Source organism: Columba livia, chromosome 21 (genome assembly GCF_036013475.1).
Source record: "Columba livia isolate bColLiv1 breed racing homer chromosome 21, bColLiv1.pat.W.v2, whole genome shotgun sequence".
NCBI classification, from domain to species: domain Eukaryota; kingdom Metazoa; phylum Chordata; class Aves; order Columbiformes; family Columbidae; genus Columba; species Columba livia.
The window spans coordinates 842,230-859,818 of NC_088622.1; the positions used below are offsets into that span (position 1 = coordinate 842,230).

At 56.6% G+C, this 17,589-nt stretch overlaps 2 protein-coding genes across 6 annotated transcripts in view; both read right to left on the bottom strand.

The window, feature by feature from the left end:
- Positions 1-514: 514 nt before the first annotated feature.
- On the bottom strand, positions 515-9,926 carry ARHGEF16 (Rho guanine nucleotide exchange factor 16). 3 transcript variants are annotated; one of them, XM_005514329.4, is made up of 15 exons: positions 9,551-9,926; positions 7,983-8,565; positions 7,315-7,366; positions 6,710-6,879; positions 6,175-6,231; positions 5,651-5,811; positions 5,127-5,279; positions 4,406-4,535; positions 3,677-3,751; positions 2,760-2,852; positions 2,295-2,449; positions 1,900-2,100; positions 1,431-1,504; positions 1,090-1,191; positions 515-891 (listed from the first exon to the last, which is right to left on the bottom strand). In XM_005514329.4, the coding sequence occupies exons 2-15, from the start codon at positions 8,538-8,540 to the stop codon at positions 752-754; spliced, it is 2,121 nt and encodes a 706-aa protein (XP_005514386.2). In that variant the 5' UTR covers positions 8,541-8,565; positions 9,551-9,926; the 3' UTR covers positions 515-751. The 3 variants fall into 3 exon arrangements, with proteins under 3 accessions (XP_005514386.2, XP_064893927.1, XP_064893928.1); XM_065037855.1 differs by having other exon boundaries at positions 9,620-9,925; XM_065037856.1 differs by lacking the exon at positions 9,551-9,926 and having other exon boundaries at positions 7,983-8,166; positions 8,319-8,457.
- Positions 9,927-11,350: 1,424 nt separating this feature from the next.
- The window catches only part of PRDM16 (PR/SET domain 16), a 223,021-nt gene continuing 216,782 nt past the window's right edge, over positions 11,351-17,589 (bottom strand). For all 3 annotated transcript variants that reach the window (XM_065037840.1, XM_065037841.1, XM_065037838.1), the window contains one exon: positions 11,351-17,196. In XM_065037840.1, coding sequence (XP_064893912.1) covers positions 17,062-17,196 — 135 coding nt within the window. In that variant the 3' untranslated portion in view covers positions 11,351-17,061. The remainder of the gene's footprint in view (positions 17,197-17,589) is intronic.

A 17,589-nucleotide genomic window follows, 5' to 3' on the forward strand; every position in this document is an offset into this window, starting at 1 on the left:
GAGCGGAGGCCAGTGAGCTGCCAGCAGAAGGAAGCGTTCTTTGTAGAGCTCGTCATCAAACAGACACATCACAACAGGGCTCACCCCAAAATTGTCACTGCCATTTCCCCATCTCCTGCCAGCGCCTCGAAGGCCCCGCGGCATTAAACACTGACGCACAAAAACCCAGATGCGAACTGCTCAGCTGCGGCAAAAGAACGACCCTCCTCGATCATCACTTGTTGGTGCTAATTCTGGGGCACGGGGTGGGGCGAGAGGCCCGCTCTGCCTGGGGAAGGACGGGGTCCGCACCCCCGTGTCCATAGCGGGAGACGGGACAGGCGGCGGGAGCTGCAGCATCACTCGGCTTCGTGCTTCTGGGTTTTTTGACAAGTGACTGAAAGGCAACGGGTATCACCACACCCTGCCAAGGTCGCCGTTGTGTTCAAAAGAACCAAGAATAATTGTGGGGGGAAAAACAACGAATAAAAAAGAAACAGGGAAACTGGGCCAAATAACCAACCTAGCACAATGATTTAAGTTGTTAAAAACTTCTTGATCCAGGTACACTCTCCCCGTGCCCCTGGGCTGCCCGCACAGGCTCTGCAGCCACCAGTGGGGACGGAGGGGGCAGCACAAGCCGCTCAGCAGAGCCCAGAACGTGGCCACAGCCACTTCAACCCAACCCGACACTCGCTATGGGCTCAGTCCGCAGAGGTTTGAAGACCCCTGAAACGAGTCAGGACAGCAGCGTCTCTCCGGGGCTGGAAGCCTACACGTCGGTCTCTATGCGCAGCCGCTCCATCCGGCGCACGTTGCACTCCACGGTTGCGCGGCTGGTGATCTGCCGGGCGCAGGACTGGGGAAACCAGCCCCGCTCGCCGTCCCTCAGCCGCTCACCCCAGCACCAGCCTAGGAGAGAACAGAGCTGGTCACACCGGGAGGACGGGCCGTGGCTGCCGGGGACACGTGTGGAAGGAGCAACAGGGACCTGCCAGCGGCTTCCTAGAAGCTTCTGAAAAATAATGGCTAACGTCCCAGTTTGTGGGGATCGCTGAAGCTTTTCCCCCCACCGCAGCTCGGCTGCAGCTCCCTGCTCGCCACACTCACCGTCCTCTCCGCCCAGCACCAGGACAACATCCGCCTGCTGCAGGGACAGCTCGTCCGCCTGCTTGGCCAGGTACGCGCGGGTTATCTCCACTTGGCTCAGATCTGCAGGGACAGCGGGGACCAGTGAGAGGGCACAGCCGGGCTTAACTCATAACATCACAGAATCGTGCTGTTTGGAAAAGAACTTTAAGGTCATCGAGTCCAATCGTTAACCCAACGCTGCCAAGTCCACCTCTAAACCATGTCCCTAAGAACAGCGTAAAGCCCTGCACCCTGTGCTCAGGCTCTAGTGCCACCGTCAATCCCCGCCTCTCCAGGCCTGACCTCCCGTGTGCCGATACCTCCTTTAGGAGTGGTGTCAGGCTTCTCCTTTTCTCTGTGCATCAGCGCCGTGATCCAGCGGGCCCGGTCGCTCCTGGCAGTGAGAAAACCCATATTATTACACAAAGAAAGCCTCAGAGGTGGCATCTGTGTCGGTGGCATCTGTGTTGGTGGCAGTAGCTGGGCAGTTCCCAGCGGGAAGGATGAAGGCCTTCAAGGGAGGTCAGACTGAACAAACATCACATTCAGAGCGTTCAGCACAGACACTTCACAAGCAGTACGCATCACCCAGCTGCTTTGCTTGATTTGCACAGGGGAAGTATCATATGGCAACTATAAGGGAAATCTAAGAGAGAGAAGGAAAGCGAGCAAGGGGACAAGCCCGCACAGATCTCCGTTTCTGGGAGGGGGCGCGGGGAGGGAAAGGGTGCTTCACACACAGCCTTATCCCACGGAAGAAGGACATCCGCCCTGCGCAGTCCCACTCACAGCGTCTCCGCCGCCAGCACGACCTCCTCCCGCCGGCCCTCGCTGTCCCGCTCCATCAGCACCCGCAGCAGGTGCCCGCCGGTGCCGCGGGCCGCGCTGCCGCTCTTGCCGGGAGGAGGAGAAGGCGGCTCCGGGTTCTCCATCTTCTCCACCGTGACCTGGTCCAGTGTGGCGTAGTTCATCACGGTGTAGCTGTCCTCGCTGCGGCAGAGACGGGACAGGTTCAGTGGGCATCACCGAGGTGACCGGCTCAGGGTTGGTTCAAAACACACTTCAGTAAGGGTCAAAAGAGGGAAATCTCAAGAATTTCTTAAGCTACATGCTGCTTGGGAAACGGAGATTTTAATCCCCCTCGTCCTTTTCCAGAGAAAGAAGAAGGTTCCATGCGGCCTTACCTCTTTTTCTTGGTTATGATGAGGACGTCGTTGAACAAGAAGAGGTAGCAGAGCCGGCCGGCGCCCCGGCGGAAGATGCCCCCCTCTTCCGACAGCAGCAGGTACAGCTCCCCCCGCTTCAGCAGCCAGCGGGACGCAGAGATCAGCGGGAACGGCTGGAACGGACCCAGAGAAAATCCCATTCACCACCTGTCTCACAAGCAGCAGGCAAAATCATATAAAGCAGCTGCATTTGGACTCAGAGTGGCTCCTGGCGTGCCCAGAAACTCACATTAAAGTCAGAACAGCAAGAAAGAATGGTCACCCCCCCGGATGAAGCAGTGATGCTGCTCATGGCAGCAGGGATGCTCCGGCTGGTCCAGCCTTCCTGGAAGGACTTCCAGGACAGACCCAACACGCCGGGACGGGCCCCTCTAACCACACACCCCAGAAGATTTCTTTTCCCCCACTTCCACAAGACTTCACCTTCTTCTTTCCAAATTCCAGCTGTTTCTGCAGTGTGTACATCTGCTCTGTCCTCTCCATCGCACGAGCTCCCTCATTGCAATTCTTAACCAGCTAGAAAAGGGAAAAGAAAACCCATGGGCAGCAGTGAACAGCAGGACAGGTCTGTCCGTCCTCTGCTCCAGCACGAGCGCTGCCGGCGCGGGTCGGCGGCTGCTCCGCTCCCCCGGGCAGGAGGAACAGCCACATCCCCACACAGCTCAGAACCGGGCTCGGGAAAGGCAGCTGGAGCTTCTCTGCCACACAGATCGCCAGGAGAGGGGTGGAACCTTCACTCTGCCTGGAAAAGGGCCAAAGCGAGACCGCACCAAAACCGAACTTCACCGAGGAGCAACACGAAGAGGAAGAATTAACCATCCCAAGAGAGGAGGTGAACGGAGGAGGACGAGCGCTCGGACAGACGGAGGGGAGGACAGAAGCTTCCTGCAGGCAGGTGAAGTGAAGCCAGGTCTGGCCCTGCCGAGAGGCACCCGGCCCCCCGCGAGGTCCCTCCGGAGCAGATGTCCCTGTGCCACGGGTCCTTCGCTCCTCCACCCTTTGCTCTTTGCTTTGTTTACTGCTCTTTGCCTAAATCTCTGACAAACGAGCCAAGTGTCGCAGACCACTACCACCTCGAAGGAGGTTCTGAGAAGGGGGTCACTAATGGAGAATACACCACCAAAGGGAAGGACAAAAGATGGGCCAGAGAGGAAAGAAGATGACAAGAATAAGTAAAAAACAAGATCAGGTGAAACAGGCGAGGAAGGGAGAAGATGTGTACAGCCAGCAGCTGTTTGGAGCAGAGAAATCCCCGGTGAACTGACGCAGGAAGAAAACGGAGAGGCCAGAAGGCAGATGGGGCAGAGAGACGGACGGAGAGCTGGGAGCAGCGGCCTCACCTTGCTGATGGCTTTCAGAGCGCGGGTGGCAGCTCCGTACGCTGCTGTGCAAGCTTTTGTTTTTTGACAGACAGTCTAGAATGTCAAGATAAGATGCTTTAGTGATATTGCAAGGCACGGAACAGCGTGTCCAGCTGGGATTCCGGATGTGGCACAAGGGTCAGCCCGGCAGCGGGACAGACACAGTCAGAGCAAGTTCTGCAGGGCTGGGAGCTGTAACCTGGGTTCTGCTGGGGCAGTCACATCAGATACATGCCTGACCATCACTGTCACCCTGCGCTGCGGGCGTCCCCCCGGCCCTCGGCCCTGCAGCCCAGCACAAACTGGGAGCGGTTCCCAGAAATCCCACCTCCAGCAGCCTCACTGTTGGGAGCAGCTGGGTGCAGAGTGCTGGATCTCAACAGAGCTTGTGCAAGACCTGCTCTCCCTTCCTGGGCCACGCGGCCGCTGATGAAACAGGACACCGTGCCACCCACGGGTGCCCAAACGCAGCACGGGGCACGGAAGAACCTCATGTCGCTCAGGTGGGCGGTGCTGAGATGTGAAGCACAGAGCTGCACATCTGGCACACACAGAAGCAGATCACTTTGAATCTAAATCCTGAATAAAGGCTTGGGCATCCCAGTGGGATGCAAGTCCAAGCAGAAGCTGCCCCGGGCTCAGCTGAGTAAGAGAATAACAGCCACCTCTTCAGAGGCACCAAGCAATGCCACCGTGTGACTTACTTACATCTAACAGCAGAGGAAGCCGTGTTACCCTCTGCATAGGGAGAATGAGAAATGATATCATTGGCAGGCCTCCACATTCTGGTTTCCTTTCAATTTGTTTCAGGGTCTCTTTAAATAAAGGGTTTGTGGTTCTGGAACAGGACAAGAAATCTCCATTAACTCTGTTCTTCGGTTGTCAAGATTCTCCAGCAGCTTTCCACGCACAGAAACGTGGTGGCGGCGCTGACCGGCAGCGTGCCGAGCTTGGAGCACGCAGCCGGGGCAGAAAACAGACTGATCCATCAGCCGGTGATGGAAAAGCACCTCGAGATGTTGTGCCCACCAGAGTAAAGCTGTAGATGTACCAACAGCAGACACAAACCTGACTCAAGCCACCAGTATGATCTGGGGATGAACCGCCTCCACAGACATCCCCAACAGGCCCCATGCATGTTATTCACCTTGGCAGGAGCTGCCCGACTTCATCACCCCCACTTATCCCTGTCCTTCACCTGTCTCACAGCACAACACAAACCACGTCCGGATCATCGGACACAGACACACTGAGGTTGAGAAGTTGGACTCTGCTCAGAGAGGAGACAACCTGCCTCAGGGAAAAGGAACCGCCACGGGCCGCGGGAGCCCCACGCAGGGCACGGTCCCGTCCCGCCATCGGGCGTCCCCGCAGCCATGGGACCCGCAGAGGCAGCTCCAGCCAGGGCTGAGCACCGAACAGGACTTACAGCAGCTTCTGGAGAGTCCTCTGCTGGTAGACTTCATTGGAGCAGTAGCTGACGTAGGGGCTGAAGTGGTTGGAGGCGTGTTCTTCAACTATGTCACTGATGTCAGGAATGAGGATGTTTTCCTGGTGCCGCTTCTCCAAGTCTTCGAAGAATCTAAGGGGAGGATTCCAAATAACTTCACTACATGACCCGTCAGGGCTGGACAAACGGAACAGACAGATGTTTAACAATGTTCCCAGGGCAACTTTTCCCCAGTTTTCCCAGAGGAGATAAAACTCCGGATCTGTTCTGCACAGGGTCAGCTCTGCGCAGCTGGGACACCCACGTCCCCAGCGTGGCTCCCAGCAGAGACAGGGAACGGGGGACACGGCTCTTGAGGCTTCCTCCGTTCCCACACGACATCCCTCCTCCGCTTTAGCTCTCTGGGAAGCCTCATTCCTGCCCCATCCGAGCTGATTCTGCCCAGCTGCAGGACACCACAACCCCGACACCCCCGCAGCGGCTCCCACGCTGGCCCCACTTGCCTGGTGCTGACCGCCAGGATGTCGCTGATGTTGGAGAACAGGTGATGATGCTCCATCTGAGTCATGGTCTCCTTCAGCTCCTCCGACCTCATGAAGTGACACACCAGGATGTTCAGGCTGTGCATGTAGGAGTACTCAGAGGTGATGATCTCGAACATGGCCTGAAAAAGCAAGGCACTGAGGATGTAACAGGACAAACTGACAGCACAGCATTCCCTGCATCATCTCCTGCATTGCTTGGCCTACACCCATAACTTCAGCATGTGCTTAGGACTTTCGTTCACCACTGCGATGTTCTCCCTTCCTGCACCTGAAGGAGCTGCCCGCTTCCCTGCCAGGGCACACGGGTGATCGCAGCCAGCGCTGCCCAGCCCCAGAGCTGCTGAACCTGAGGCTGAGCCCAGCTCTGCTGAGCCCAGCTCTGCTTTGGGCCCAGCCCAGCACGAGGGCTCAGACACAGCCACGTGTCCCCCCAGCCTCCAGCATTCATGCTGCACCCCGGGCACATCCGAGGCTCCTCTCACCTCCTGCCGCTCGCGCTCTTCAGGGTGGATCTTCTGCAGGATCCCGGCTTCCAGCACCTGCGGGAGAGCTCTGGATCAGCGGGCGCCGTCACCGTGGACCAATGGTCCTTGCACGCCCTCTAGTGCAGTCTGGTCCTCTGCCTGGCCCCACAACGCACCAGCATCGCCCGCCGCAGCATCGCCCGCCGCAGCTGGCAGATGCTCATCTGCAGGAGGAGATAACTCTCCCCAAGGGCCAGCACCCAGCCGTGGTACCCAGCAGCAGCACCTGCCTTCCCCCGGCCTGTGGGTGAACCTTTGCAAGCACAACAGCAGCAGCATCCTGGCGAGCCCGGGCAGGATCCTGCGTGTCCCGGCCAGGGCCGGACAGCCCCAGGTCATCCCATTGCAAAGACTTGCGCTGCAGAGTTACCCATTCACGGTTTGTTCAGAGAGCTTTTAAAATACACGCAGCTGTGGCCGCAACACACCCCAAGTGCCGGAGCAGCCCATGGCAAGGGCGAGAGGGTGTTTTGGGCTGGGCTGCTGCCCCTACCTCCGGGAGCTGGCTCCAGGTGACCTGCGCCGGGCGGTAGCTCTGCACCACGATCGCAGCACCCGCAGGAGACGGCTCTTCTGGGACGGGTTCCTCCAGCAAATCCTCATCTGACTCATGGCTCACAGAGTTCAGGCCTCTCTCACGGATTTCCTGGTACAGCTGGGGCTCTGCAGAGGAAAAGGCAAGAAGTCGGCGAAGCCTCTCCCAGCCGCAGCCCGGGGTTCCCTTTGCACTGCCGCCTCAGCCCATCGCCCAGAGCCAGGGCCAGCACTTCCCTGTGAGATCGGACTTTGCACAGCCCCAATTAAGCAGCAGCTCCTGCTCCTGGCAGCTCCCACAGATCTCCCATGTTTGCCCAGAGCAAGCAAAGCCAGGAGCGCTCCCGCAGCCAGCACGGCAGCGCCTGCGCCTCGGCACACCCGGGAGGGGAGAGCAGGGCTGAAACGCTCCACTTGCAGGCAAGAGCAATTGCCCCAGGCTGGGGACAGGCAGCAGCACACGTGGCAAAGGGACCTCAGGGACTCGCTTTGCTGAGAAGCGCCAGGTGCCCTGCGAGGCCAAGGGGACCCCGGAGCTCCCGGGAAGATGGAGGCAGCACTCACGGTCCTTGAAGGAGCCACCACGCTTCTGCACCCGCTTCCGCCCAAAGGTTCTCTGCAAGGGGAACAGGAGGAGAACACGCTGCAGTTACTGATTTCTGCGGCCCAGGGAAGCACTGAGCAGTTACCTGCACCGCCAGTCAGCAAATACCACCCTGTTCTTTCAGCCCGAGTTTTGTCTGAGCTTTTGTTTGCCTTACCAAAGTGACTCAGCTTTCACCTCGCATTATCGGGGCCACGATCTAAACCAGTTTGCAGTCACACCGCTGCCTTTCACATCTGTCCGTCTCACACCTGGACTTTGCCTGTGCTGGAGTCATGTTCACCCATGTTTGTGTACAACCCCCCGCCAGCGCGGAGCCAACCCCACCCTGCAAACGTGCCCACGGCCGCCGGCCGACACGCGGGAGCCCGTTCCACTGCCCACAAAACCCACGTCAGGTATTTCCGGGCTCTCCGGGGACCTACAGCATCTGCTGGTGACATGTTGGTTCCCAAGGCACAAGTCACATCCCGGGCTCAGCGAACCCTGCCAGCTCCACGCTGGGCTCACACAGCTCTGCAACCCACAGGAGTTGCAGGATAAAAGCTCCGCAGACCCCCCGGCAGCAGCGCATCACCAGGAAAGTGGGGCTCAATCCCAGTGGGGTGACAGCAGATTCAAAACCCACCTTGTTCCTGGTGGGGCTGTGGGCAGGCGGGGAGCTGCCCTCCTCGGACACGGGTTTCAGCGCGGGGATGGCTTTTTCCGGCTCCGCGCCCAGGCCCTTCATGGCCGCGCGGTAGGACATGCTCCTCAGGTTGCGCTTGAGGGCGCCCCCACCGCCATCCTCCTCATCTGCCTCCACGGAGACGCTGGGGACGATGGGGATGGACGCCCGCTTTGGGTCGGGGCCCTGGGGCTCCCGGCTGGGCCCAGTTGCCCCAAAGCTCTGGTGCCGGGAGGGGTTGTTCTTGGTCTTGGTGGAGACAGCCAAGCTCCTGGGGATCAGCTGCTGGGTGCCCACCTTGAGCGCGGCCGGGCTGTCGGTGCTCAGGATGATGCGTCGGGGCTCGGCCAATGGGGGGGAGCCCATTGCAGGGAGCGGGGCGGCATTGGGCGCCATGGCAGAGCCGTGCTTCCCAGGGGGGGAGCTCGGGCTGGGGGGCTCCGGCCGTACTGGGTGGCATCGGTACTCCAGGAGAAAGGCCTTGTCATCCACAGAGCTGCCAGTGGGACTTCGCGACATGATGGTGGCACAGGGAACTGGAAAGCTGTGCAAGACAGACAGACAGACAGACGGATGGCTGAACATCTTCTCCCAGCAAGGCAGAGGGCATTCACACTTGGCAGTGGCCAAAGCACTGTTTCACATGGGGAAACAGAGCTGCCCCCGGCCTGAGCCACCGCAGCTGTCCCTTCCCTCCTGGCTCCCACCGCCCCAGGCTGACGTGCTGTGAAAACCCCCAGGAGCGCGAAACCGCGAGCCCTATCCTGCTCAAAGCTGGTGCCCGTCCCAAACCGTCCCGAGGAACAGCTTCACACCGCACGCAAAACCACCTGCCCGAGTCCCTAAAGCGCCTTCTTTGGGACTAACTTACTCATCTCCTCCTGTGCCACCCCCTGTGCTGTGCACCTACAGAACAAACATTTGATGGAGCGTTTTACACCCACTGCCTGCCCCATTACATAATTTGAGGAAAAACTATGGTTTAATTCCTCTCAACCGAGATCTCATTGTATTCCACCACCACCTTGAGCTGTTCCTTTCCAAAGGCCATGGACCAGGAAGCAGAAACCAAGACTTGAATGTGTTTCCCCACCTCAATAACTGGCAGAAGGACAAAACAGTCCCATCAACAAAAGCTCATTTGATTAAGATGCTGCTTATTTCCCTGCCCTTGGATGAGGGACACATGCCTCTTGGCCAGAGGTCTGCCAAACGTCCCGCAGATGAGAAAAGCGCTACATTCTACTCTTCATCCCCTCTTGGCTGAGGATGAAGCCTGTCCTAAGCACCAGCCCTAACAACATGAAACAGGCACGCCCGGTTTCAGAGGCGCTGGGTGCTCCAACAACCCCAGGTCTGCGGTGCCGCTGATCGGCTGGGACCCGCAGTCTCCGGGACACGGGGACACGCTGAGGGTCCCACCGGCACAGCCACCCCGGAGCTGCCACCCCCGCCTGGTGGCTCCGGTGCCGGCAGGGACCGCTCCAGCTCCATCCCTGGGGACAAACGCACCATTTCCCCCCCGGTACCTTCACACGGGCCCCCGGGACCGGCCCCGCGGGAGGGTCCGCGACAGGACGGAGCCTCCGGCTACTCACCAGCGCGGCCTCTCCGCCCCCGCGGAAGAGGCGCTGCCAGCGCGGGGATCCGCCTCCTCCGGGGCAGCCGGGGCGGCGATCCCGCCCGGGGAGGAGGCGGAGGGACCGGCCGCTGTCGCCCCCTCCCCGGAGCACGCCCGGCAGCCGCTTGTTCCGAGCCCCGCGCCCGCCCGGCGCTACTGCCCGCAGCTCCGGTCGCAGCCCCGGTCCCTTTCCGGGGAACCCGCGCAGGAGGCGGCCGGTCCCGCCCAGCCCGGCAGTGCCCCCGCTCACCCGCGCCCGTGGGAGCCCGGCGGGGCGGGAGCGGGAGCGGAGCCGCCCCGGGGAGGAGCCGGGGTGGGCGGGGCCAAATGAGGCGGGGCCGGGTTGGGTGTGGCCGGGTTGGGCGGGGCCAGGCGAGGCGGGGCCGGGCGGGGCTGCCCCCTCGGCAGGTGCCGGTTGGAGGCGCCGGGGTCTCCGTGGCGCTGCCCCGGGCAGGTGCCGGTACCGGTACTGCAGACATCCCGGCTCCTGTGCGCCATCCCAGGGCCCGTCTCTACTGAACAGCAATGAAGAACTCACTAAACTCAGCTGAACGTTTTTTTGTCGCTGCTTCTTGATGTTTCTTCAAGACGGTGTTTGTGCAGAACTTCTCTCGCAGCCCCTGGGCTGTTTTCACCCATTCCCGAGAGCCTCCTCCCCAAGGTCACTAAAGGTTACAGGATTCCTTGGCCTCGTTCCTGTCATGTTAAGGTGTGAAAATCTGCTGCACCCCTGACTATCCACAGGGCCTGAGAGCAACAGGCACTCAGTTATTTCCAGCAGGACTGTTTCTTACTCCAGGCACGCACACACTTGCCATAGCAGCTCAGTCCAGCGGTTAAAGTAATCCCAGGCTGGCCCGTTTGCTGCACAACCCCCGTTTGGGATGCTGTGGAACCCTCTGCCGGGGGCGCAGCTGCCACAGGACGGGGGATCCCAGGGTCAGGCTGTTGTCCGGCTGCCCCGTAAAGCCGGGCTCAACAGCGCTCTGTATTTACTGGGAACAGAGTTTTCCTTGACCTTCTCTTTTGCCCCCCGCTCTGGTTTTCCGCCTGCCCTAAAAATGGAGCCTTTTTTCTTGCTGGTTTATGGTGAATCTCAAGTGCTTTCTGGATGACAAAGTCCACTTGTCAGCAGTATTCTTTTAAAAGACTCTGTTCTCTTCTCTGCAAGGCCTGCCTGACAATCGCTCTATTATCAGAGCTTTCTTAGCCCACAGATTTTTTCCTCTCCCTCCGGGGCTAATAAGGAGAAAGGCTCCAGCCGTCAGAGACGGTTTCTACTCAAGAGTTCAGCCTTGACTGAAACCCTTACACGGCAACTCCAGGGAAGGGCCATTATGCTGTATGTAGGATACCATCATTTGATCACCATGAATGACTTTCTGAAGCGGAGACCATTCATCAGTTTCGTAATGCGTGTTGTTAGTTCAAAGACCGTGCTTTCAAGTCATTTCTGCTCCCAGGGCCCCCGCTGAACCGTCTGACCGCTATCACTGGATCGCTCGCTGACTCGCAGCTCGTGGTTTGAAAGGGAATATTCCCGACACCCCAAACTCCTGCACGAGCTCCTGGTTCTGTTCCATGCCCCCAGCCCTGGGGCTTGTCCGTCCTGCTCCTTCTCCGCTCACCTCTGCGCCAGGTCGCCCATCCGAACGCCCACCGCGCGGCTCCATCGCCACGCCAAGAACAAAGCTCACAGGACCACTGCTTATAAAAGCACACAGGTTTATTGCATATCAATCTCATGTATAAATTCATTGTAGCATTGGAAAGATTACATTTGGTATACATTCCTATTCTACAGCATTAACCTCAAAATCAGCTTTTTCTATTCATTATTTTAAAGGAATTTCTCTACACAAGTACATTTGTCTTTTTATCACAAGCATCAAAATGAAATTTGTAAAATCGCTTTTTAATTATTTTCTACACTTCATATCTTTTATTTCATTATGCTTCCAAACAAAGCGATTTCATATTAATTAATAACTGCCGACGCTTTTCTTTCGCTCCTCCCGTGGCAGTTCCAGGCTTCCAGCCTCAGACGCAGAATCTAATCACATATACAATAAGTGCATCTACGGAATCTTTTTCCTTTTAATAAAAATTTCACAAACAGACACAATAATGACTGCTAAACACAAGTCATGCACAGTTTACTTATAAACATAACAGAAGCAATATACAATCAAGAATGATATGGAACAAGCACCATCCTCTTTCTCAATGTTTTTTAAACATTGTATGAAAACCAGACATTTACAATTGATTTAAAAAAACACTATACAGTTCTAAAGAAAAAAAACCCTAAATCATATCTGTATTGTAACAATGGGAAAAGGAATGACATAGGATGCACAGATTTATGATTCTTGCAAGCACAATATATATATGTTTTAAATTACATCTTTTGCAGGCTGGATATGACATCAGGGCAAAACATCTCTTGCTTTGAAGAGAGCAACAAGAATGTAAAATACATTGAGAATTACTTTCAGAATTACTTTGTTCACGTGTGAATTGCACATTTGGAAATCAAAGCTGCCTTTTTTTCTTCTTTTTTTTTTCTTTTTTTTTTCTTTTTTTCATTCTTTTTTTTTTCCAAAGTGGTAATTAACAGGAATTAACGACAGAAGAGAAGAGCAAAATAATCCTGGAATCATTCCGTAAGGTTTTAATCACAGTATCGCTCAGCACTGGAGAGGAGAAGCTGCACGGCTTTGTGGAGACGCTCCTGACCCCGGCAGAGGTTTTGCCCTGATGCTGCCAGCGCCGCCGAGCGGAGCGCGACGCTCCTGCCCCTCCGCACCGGGCAGGTCCCGGCGCTCCTGCCCCTCCGCACCGGGCAGGTCCCGACGCCGCGACGCGTCCCCGTCCCCCGCCACACACACACACACACAGTACAGCACGTAGAACTCCAATGTAAGTCAGTAGATTGAGATGGGCTGCAGGGAGGGGGCTCACGATCCAGTGCTTTGATGCTTAGAGTCTAAACACGTTCACGGCATTGTGCAAGTGCTTTTCGAAACGCTTCGCATGAAGTGAAAAAGAAGCCGCTTTCAAGAACGCCTATTGAAAGTCTAAGTGCTGATTAGGGAGAAATCGAAAGCTTCCACTAGTCTGTTTTAACCAAGACAGAACCCGAGCTTTGCGTTTATCCTGAATGCAGCCGAGCAGTCGGTTTGGCTTTGCTGCGGCACTCAGCTGCTCCGGGACCGCAGGGCCCTGCGGGATGCGCTTTAACGGTTTAATGGTGAGCACTGGGAGCAGCCGGCACCGGCAGCAACACCCTGTGCACCCAGCAGTGACCTGGGACCGCGGGCGCTGGGCACGTCCCGCGGCACAGCCCGGCGCACCGCGCTGCACCGTCACCTGCATCGCTGCAGCGGTTCACACCTACCGGCTGCTCGGGGTGGGCCGAGAAGGGACAGCGCGATCAGAACCGCGTCCTCCGCTCTGTGCCCAAAGACACGTCCAGGAGCAGCAAAGACCCCTCTTGGTGCAGCGTCACATCGGCAGCGCCGAACAGCCAAGGAGCATCAACCTTATCCCGTTACACAAACAACTCACAGCGCTCCTCCCGCCCTCTCCTCCTTGCTCTTGTGGCAACATGGCTGCGAGATGTGGAAATACTTTTAATAAATAGATCCTACACAACTATTCTCGGTTTAATCCCCACCTCCAGCGGTGCCCTGGCTTCCAAACCACCAGCTGCCGTGTTCCAGCTCGCGGTATCGCCCCAGGACCGCGGCTCCCGAGCACGACGTGCTGGTGGGTTTGGTGTCCTTGAGCAGGACGGCTCCATGTCCTATCAAAGGGGACCCAGACCTTCCCCACCACCAGGACACAGCGTGTCCCTCCTCCACACACGCACTGGGAAACATCCTCAAAATACGGGATTGCTTTTGTCTACAATGGCGAATCATAAACTAAACATCTGCTATGAGCTGCAACATGTTTCAAGTGCAATTGAACGAAAGCTGCGAGATAAACAGAGATTCAGTGAGGCTTTCTATTTATTTAACTGCGGAAAAATTAAAACTTGTAATCAGTGCTAAATTAGAGGAGTTGGGAGATCCTACAACAAACAGACACCAGCTAGAGAAAACGGGATGAAAACTGAATTAGGAAATATGAAAAGAAAAAATCATGTCATGATTTTAAGAGCTATATTTGCAATGTCCTCGGTCCCTGGCGGGACTGCACCCCCGTGCCCGGGCAGCACCGCGGGCTGGGGGAGCAGGAACAGCCCCGCAGCACACGCTGTTCTGGGCCGGGGTTGGGGACCAGCTCCCTGCTGCTCCGCCAGCTTCCACCACAAACAGAACATCGCGTCAGAGCACGCGACACTCGCTGTTACCCCCAGATCGTGTTCCGATGAGGCAGACAGCACCGCAGGGCCCCTCCGAAAGATGCTCAGACGCGGGGATTACTCCAAGCACATACCCCAGGAGCCACGGGGCCGCACGGGTCTGGGACCACAACCAGAGGCTTTTATGGGGCCAGGCACGGCTGTGCAGGGGCTGCCAGGGAACACCGGCACTTGCCGGCTTGGTAGCATCACTTGCCAGCCCCGACTGCACCCGACGCGCCCGGGTGACTCCCTGGCCCCCGGCTCGCCCTGTCTGGCGGGCAGGCACACCGGGAGAGGCCCTCGCTTTCTGGAGGAGCTTCGCTTTCCAACTGGCCAAGGAAATAACCTGAAACCTTCGTCTAACGCAGCGCGGTCACTTAAAGGCAAATGCAACAAAACATATGATTGTCTGGAGAATCGGCAGCAAGACCAGCAGGATTGATCCGGGTCATTTGGCACATGGACAAAATCTTCCTACTCCCTGGTTATCAGTCATACAACATACAACCTTAATTACACAATTTTGGTCCTTCACTACATACTTATATTAACATTATCTCTTCACAATAATGATACCTAACGCAAAAAATACTGTTAAGGAAGAAATAAAATAAGAAAAGAATTAGCAAAAAATTACAAGTTATATACAGATTAAAATAAATTCCATCAGGAAAAGAAACAACTCTTTCATTATTTTCAGTCGGCCCCTGCGGGCTCGATCTCCAGGCCCAGGGCGGGCAGGCGGTGCTGCGGCGGCACAGGGGACGGGACGGGACGGGACCGTCCCAGCTCCTTCGCAGAGCCTGGGGCTTTGGACAGTGTCGGCTCTCGGGCTGCGTTTGCCCAAGGGCTTTGTGCAAATAGATGAAGCAGTTCAGCTCACGCTGCCTGTTGGTCTCGGAGCCTTGGGCACTTTCACAGGGCGTTGTGGAAAACCAAAAAGGAAGGGTAAGTTTTCTTGGAAAATACACGGGTGCTGCTAATTTACCTTTTGTTCCTTCTGTACCAGAGCCACCCCAGGCGCCTCCTCCGCGGGCAGCGCGGGGCTCCCGGACATCTAGAAACAGCCTCACAAGTGCTTTTGGGTGCAAAGAGTGAATGACAAGGGTATCATCCCTAACACACCCTCTGCTTTACCTCAACAGCTGTCTCCCTTGTTTTAGCACGCTGGAATGAGGCTTCTCCGCTCTGCTCCTTCACACCGGCCTGGCACGGAAGCCTCCGCCTGTTCTTTTGCACAGCACACAGGCAGAGAGGCCACACGTGTTAGGTGTCTACAGGCAGATACACCGACCTCTGTGAGCTGCTTCTCTGAAATCGGCCATTAACCCAGTTCTGCAAGCAGTCATGACCTGATGCAACACTTACTAGAGGCACAGGCAGCACTAAAATATGCTGAAATCAATGGGAAGAGTTCCTCTGGCCTCACCAGCTTTGGATGCGACCTGTACAGAGCCGGAGTGCCCGCGCAGCGCCCGGCTCCTGGAGGCTGTTGCTGATGCAGAACTGCAACGGCCGAGATGCAGAGACGCGTTTTCATGCAGTGGTGGGATAGTCCAGTCCTTGGCATTCCCGACCTTTCCTTGCTGCAACTAGAATATTCTCAGGACACACATTCTGAGTAGCCAACATTATCCTTTGCAAGCCCCGATCGCTTTCCTGACTGTTCTGTAATTCAGCTTTACCTGCAAAAGCAGTGCTCCAACAGCAGGTGGTAACTGCAGTGTGGAACAGCATGAACGGCACAGGCTTTCTGGAGGCTGCTTTGTATCAGTAACGAAGATGAGACTTGGAAGCGATTTTAAATCACTCATAAAATATTTGCAAGTGATTTTAGAGTCAGAGAGACAATTCGATTCTTAGCTCTGTGCCTGAATAGTGGTCTGTACCCCTGAGGTTGCCGACCCAAGGAAATGTTAATCTTTCTACTTAAATTACAGGCCATATAGCAGTGTGCGGTACATAAGCGACCATCCAGCATACCAAAACAACTGCACGAGCCAGCAATTTCCACCACAATTCCTGGACACCAGCAACTCTGGAAGGATGTCACTCTCAAAACCCTGGGAGATGAATCAGAAGATGGACCTGAATCGCCGTTCTGCAGACGAGACCCAGCACAACGCACGGCGCACACGCGGTTCACCCCCCGGCCCCTCTGCCCGGAACGCTGGAGCATCTTCAGCGCCTCAGCAGCTCGGTCGCGGGGCCTGGTGCCACCGTCCCCTGCAGCCCGGCCGAGCGGGACCTTTCTGAAACGCTCGGATGTTTGGAGTCCAAGCAGCAGCTCGGGCTCGCACACACCAGCAGAGATGGAAAGACTGTTCACCTCGCAGCGCAGGCACAGACAGGACGTGCAGGGCACAGCGGTGACCGTGAACCACAGCGATCACCCACCCTCAGCTGGGACACCACGGACGGTGTATGGTGACCGCAGGCAATGTGGCCTCACGTTCGAGAAGCTTTGCAGCGTGCCAAGGTGTTTTGCTGGGAATAAAGGACAGGACGGTGGTTTTGTGGGAGCACAGAATTCCAGATTCTCATGGGGGTCAATCAAATGGGTTGAATTTACCCTTCCCTGGTATAACTCCAGTGACTGTGTCAGAATTGCACCAGGGATGGGTCACGCCTGGCTCGTTTTCCTTATTACTTCTCTACCCAGCTGAACTGAAAGGAAATGCTACCAAATGGTTTCAAGCTTTCATTTATCCGCAGGCTTTACTGGCTCAGCGACACTGGTTTGTACTGTTAGAGGGGCCAATATTTGATTGCACTGTTGCAATTCGTGTCTTGCTTATGCTATTCCTATTGACTGTGAAATCTCGGGGCTGCATTGGAGTTATCCAGTTTTGGAGAGGTTCATTCTGATAAATTAGAAATGAAAACTCTGGATAGATAGAAATGCAGGACGTGTAGGTCGGATGCAACAGGTTTCCTTCTCAGCCAAAAGTCCAGACGGCTCCCTGAGGCCCCCTCATCCGTCTTCTGCTGCTGGGATTTTTGCTGGGACAATCGCAGCACCGCCGCCTCCTCGCTGGGACTCTGGCCAGTGCCTTGGTGACCTCTCAGAGGTGGTTGATGGGGTTAAAGGTCCCCGACTCTGAAGCTGCTCCTGCCATGTCCAACCAAGCACCCAGAGAGCTCTGGGAGGACGCGTGGAGGGGAGCGTTCTCGGACAGGGACAGCATCATTGCATAAGCCTGGAGGAGGAGAGAGCAGCGCAGAGCACACGTGTGAGCGCACCCGCCCGAGAGGCCGCAACACCCGCGTGAAGCTCAGCAGGGGCTGTTCGGGACCGGCAGGACAGCCGGTGTCCCTGGCCTGGGCCAGCAGCCTTGCCCGTGGGGCTGAGGTTACGTCCTCATGCTGGGATGACACCCACCACTCCAGCTACTCACATTAGGCACCAAGTTTATGGGCAGTTGCAGGGTTACTCGGGAGAGGCCATTGTTCCCACTGGCTTTGGTAGGACCAGACCCACCCTGTGCCAGCTTCACACGTGGCCACAAACCCACACACGTGGTTCCAGGCTCTGCTCTAAGGGCAAAGCAGCTACATGCCGAGTGCCAGTTACTCTGTTTTGTTCTGGAAAA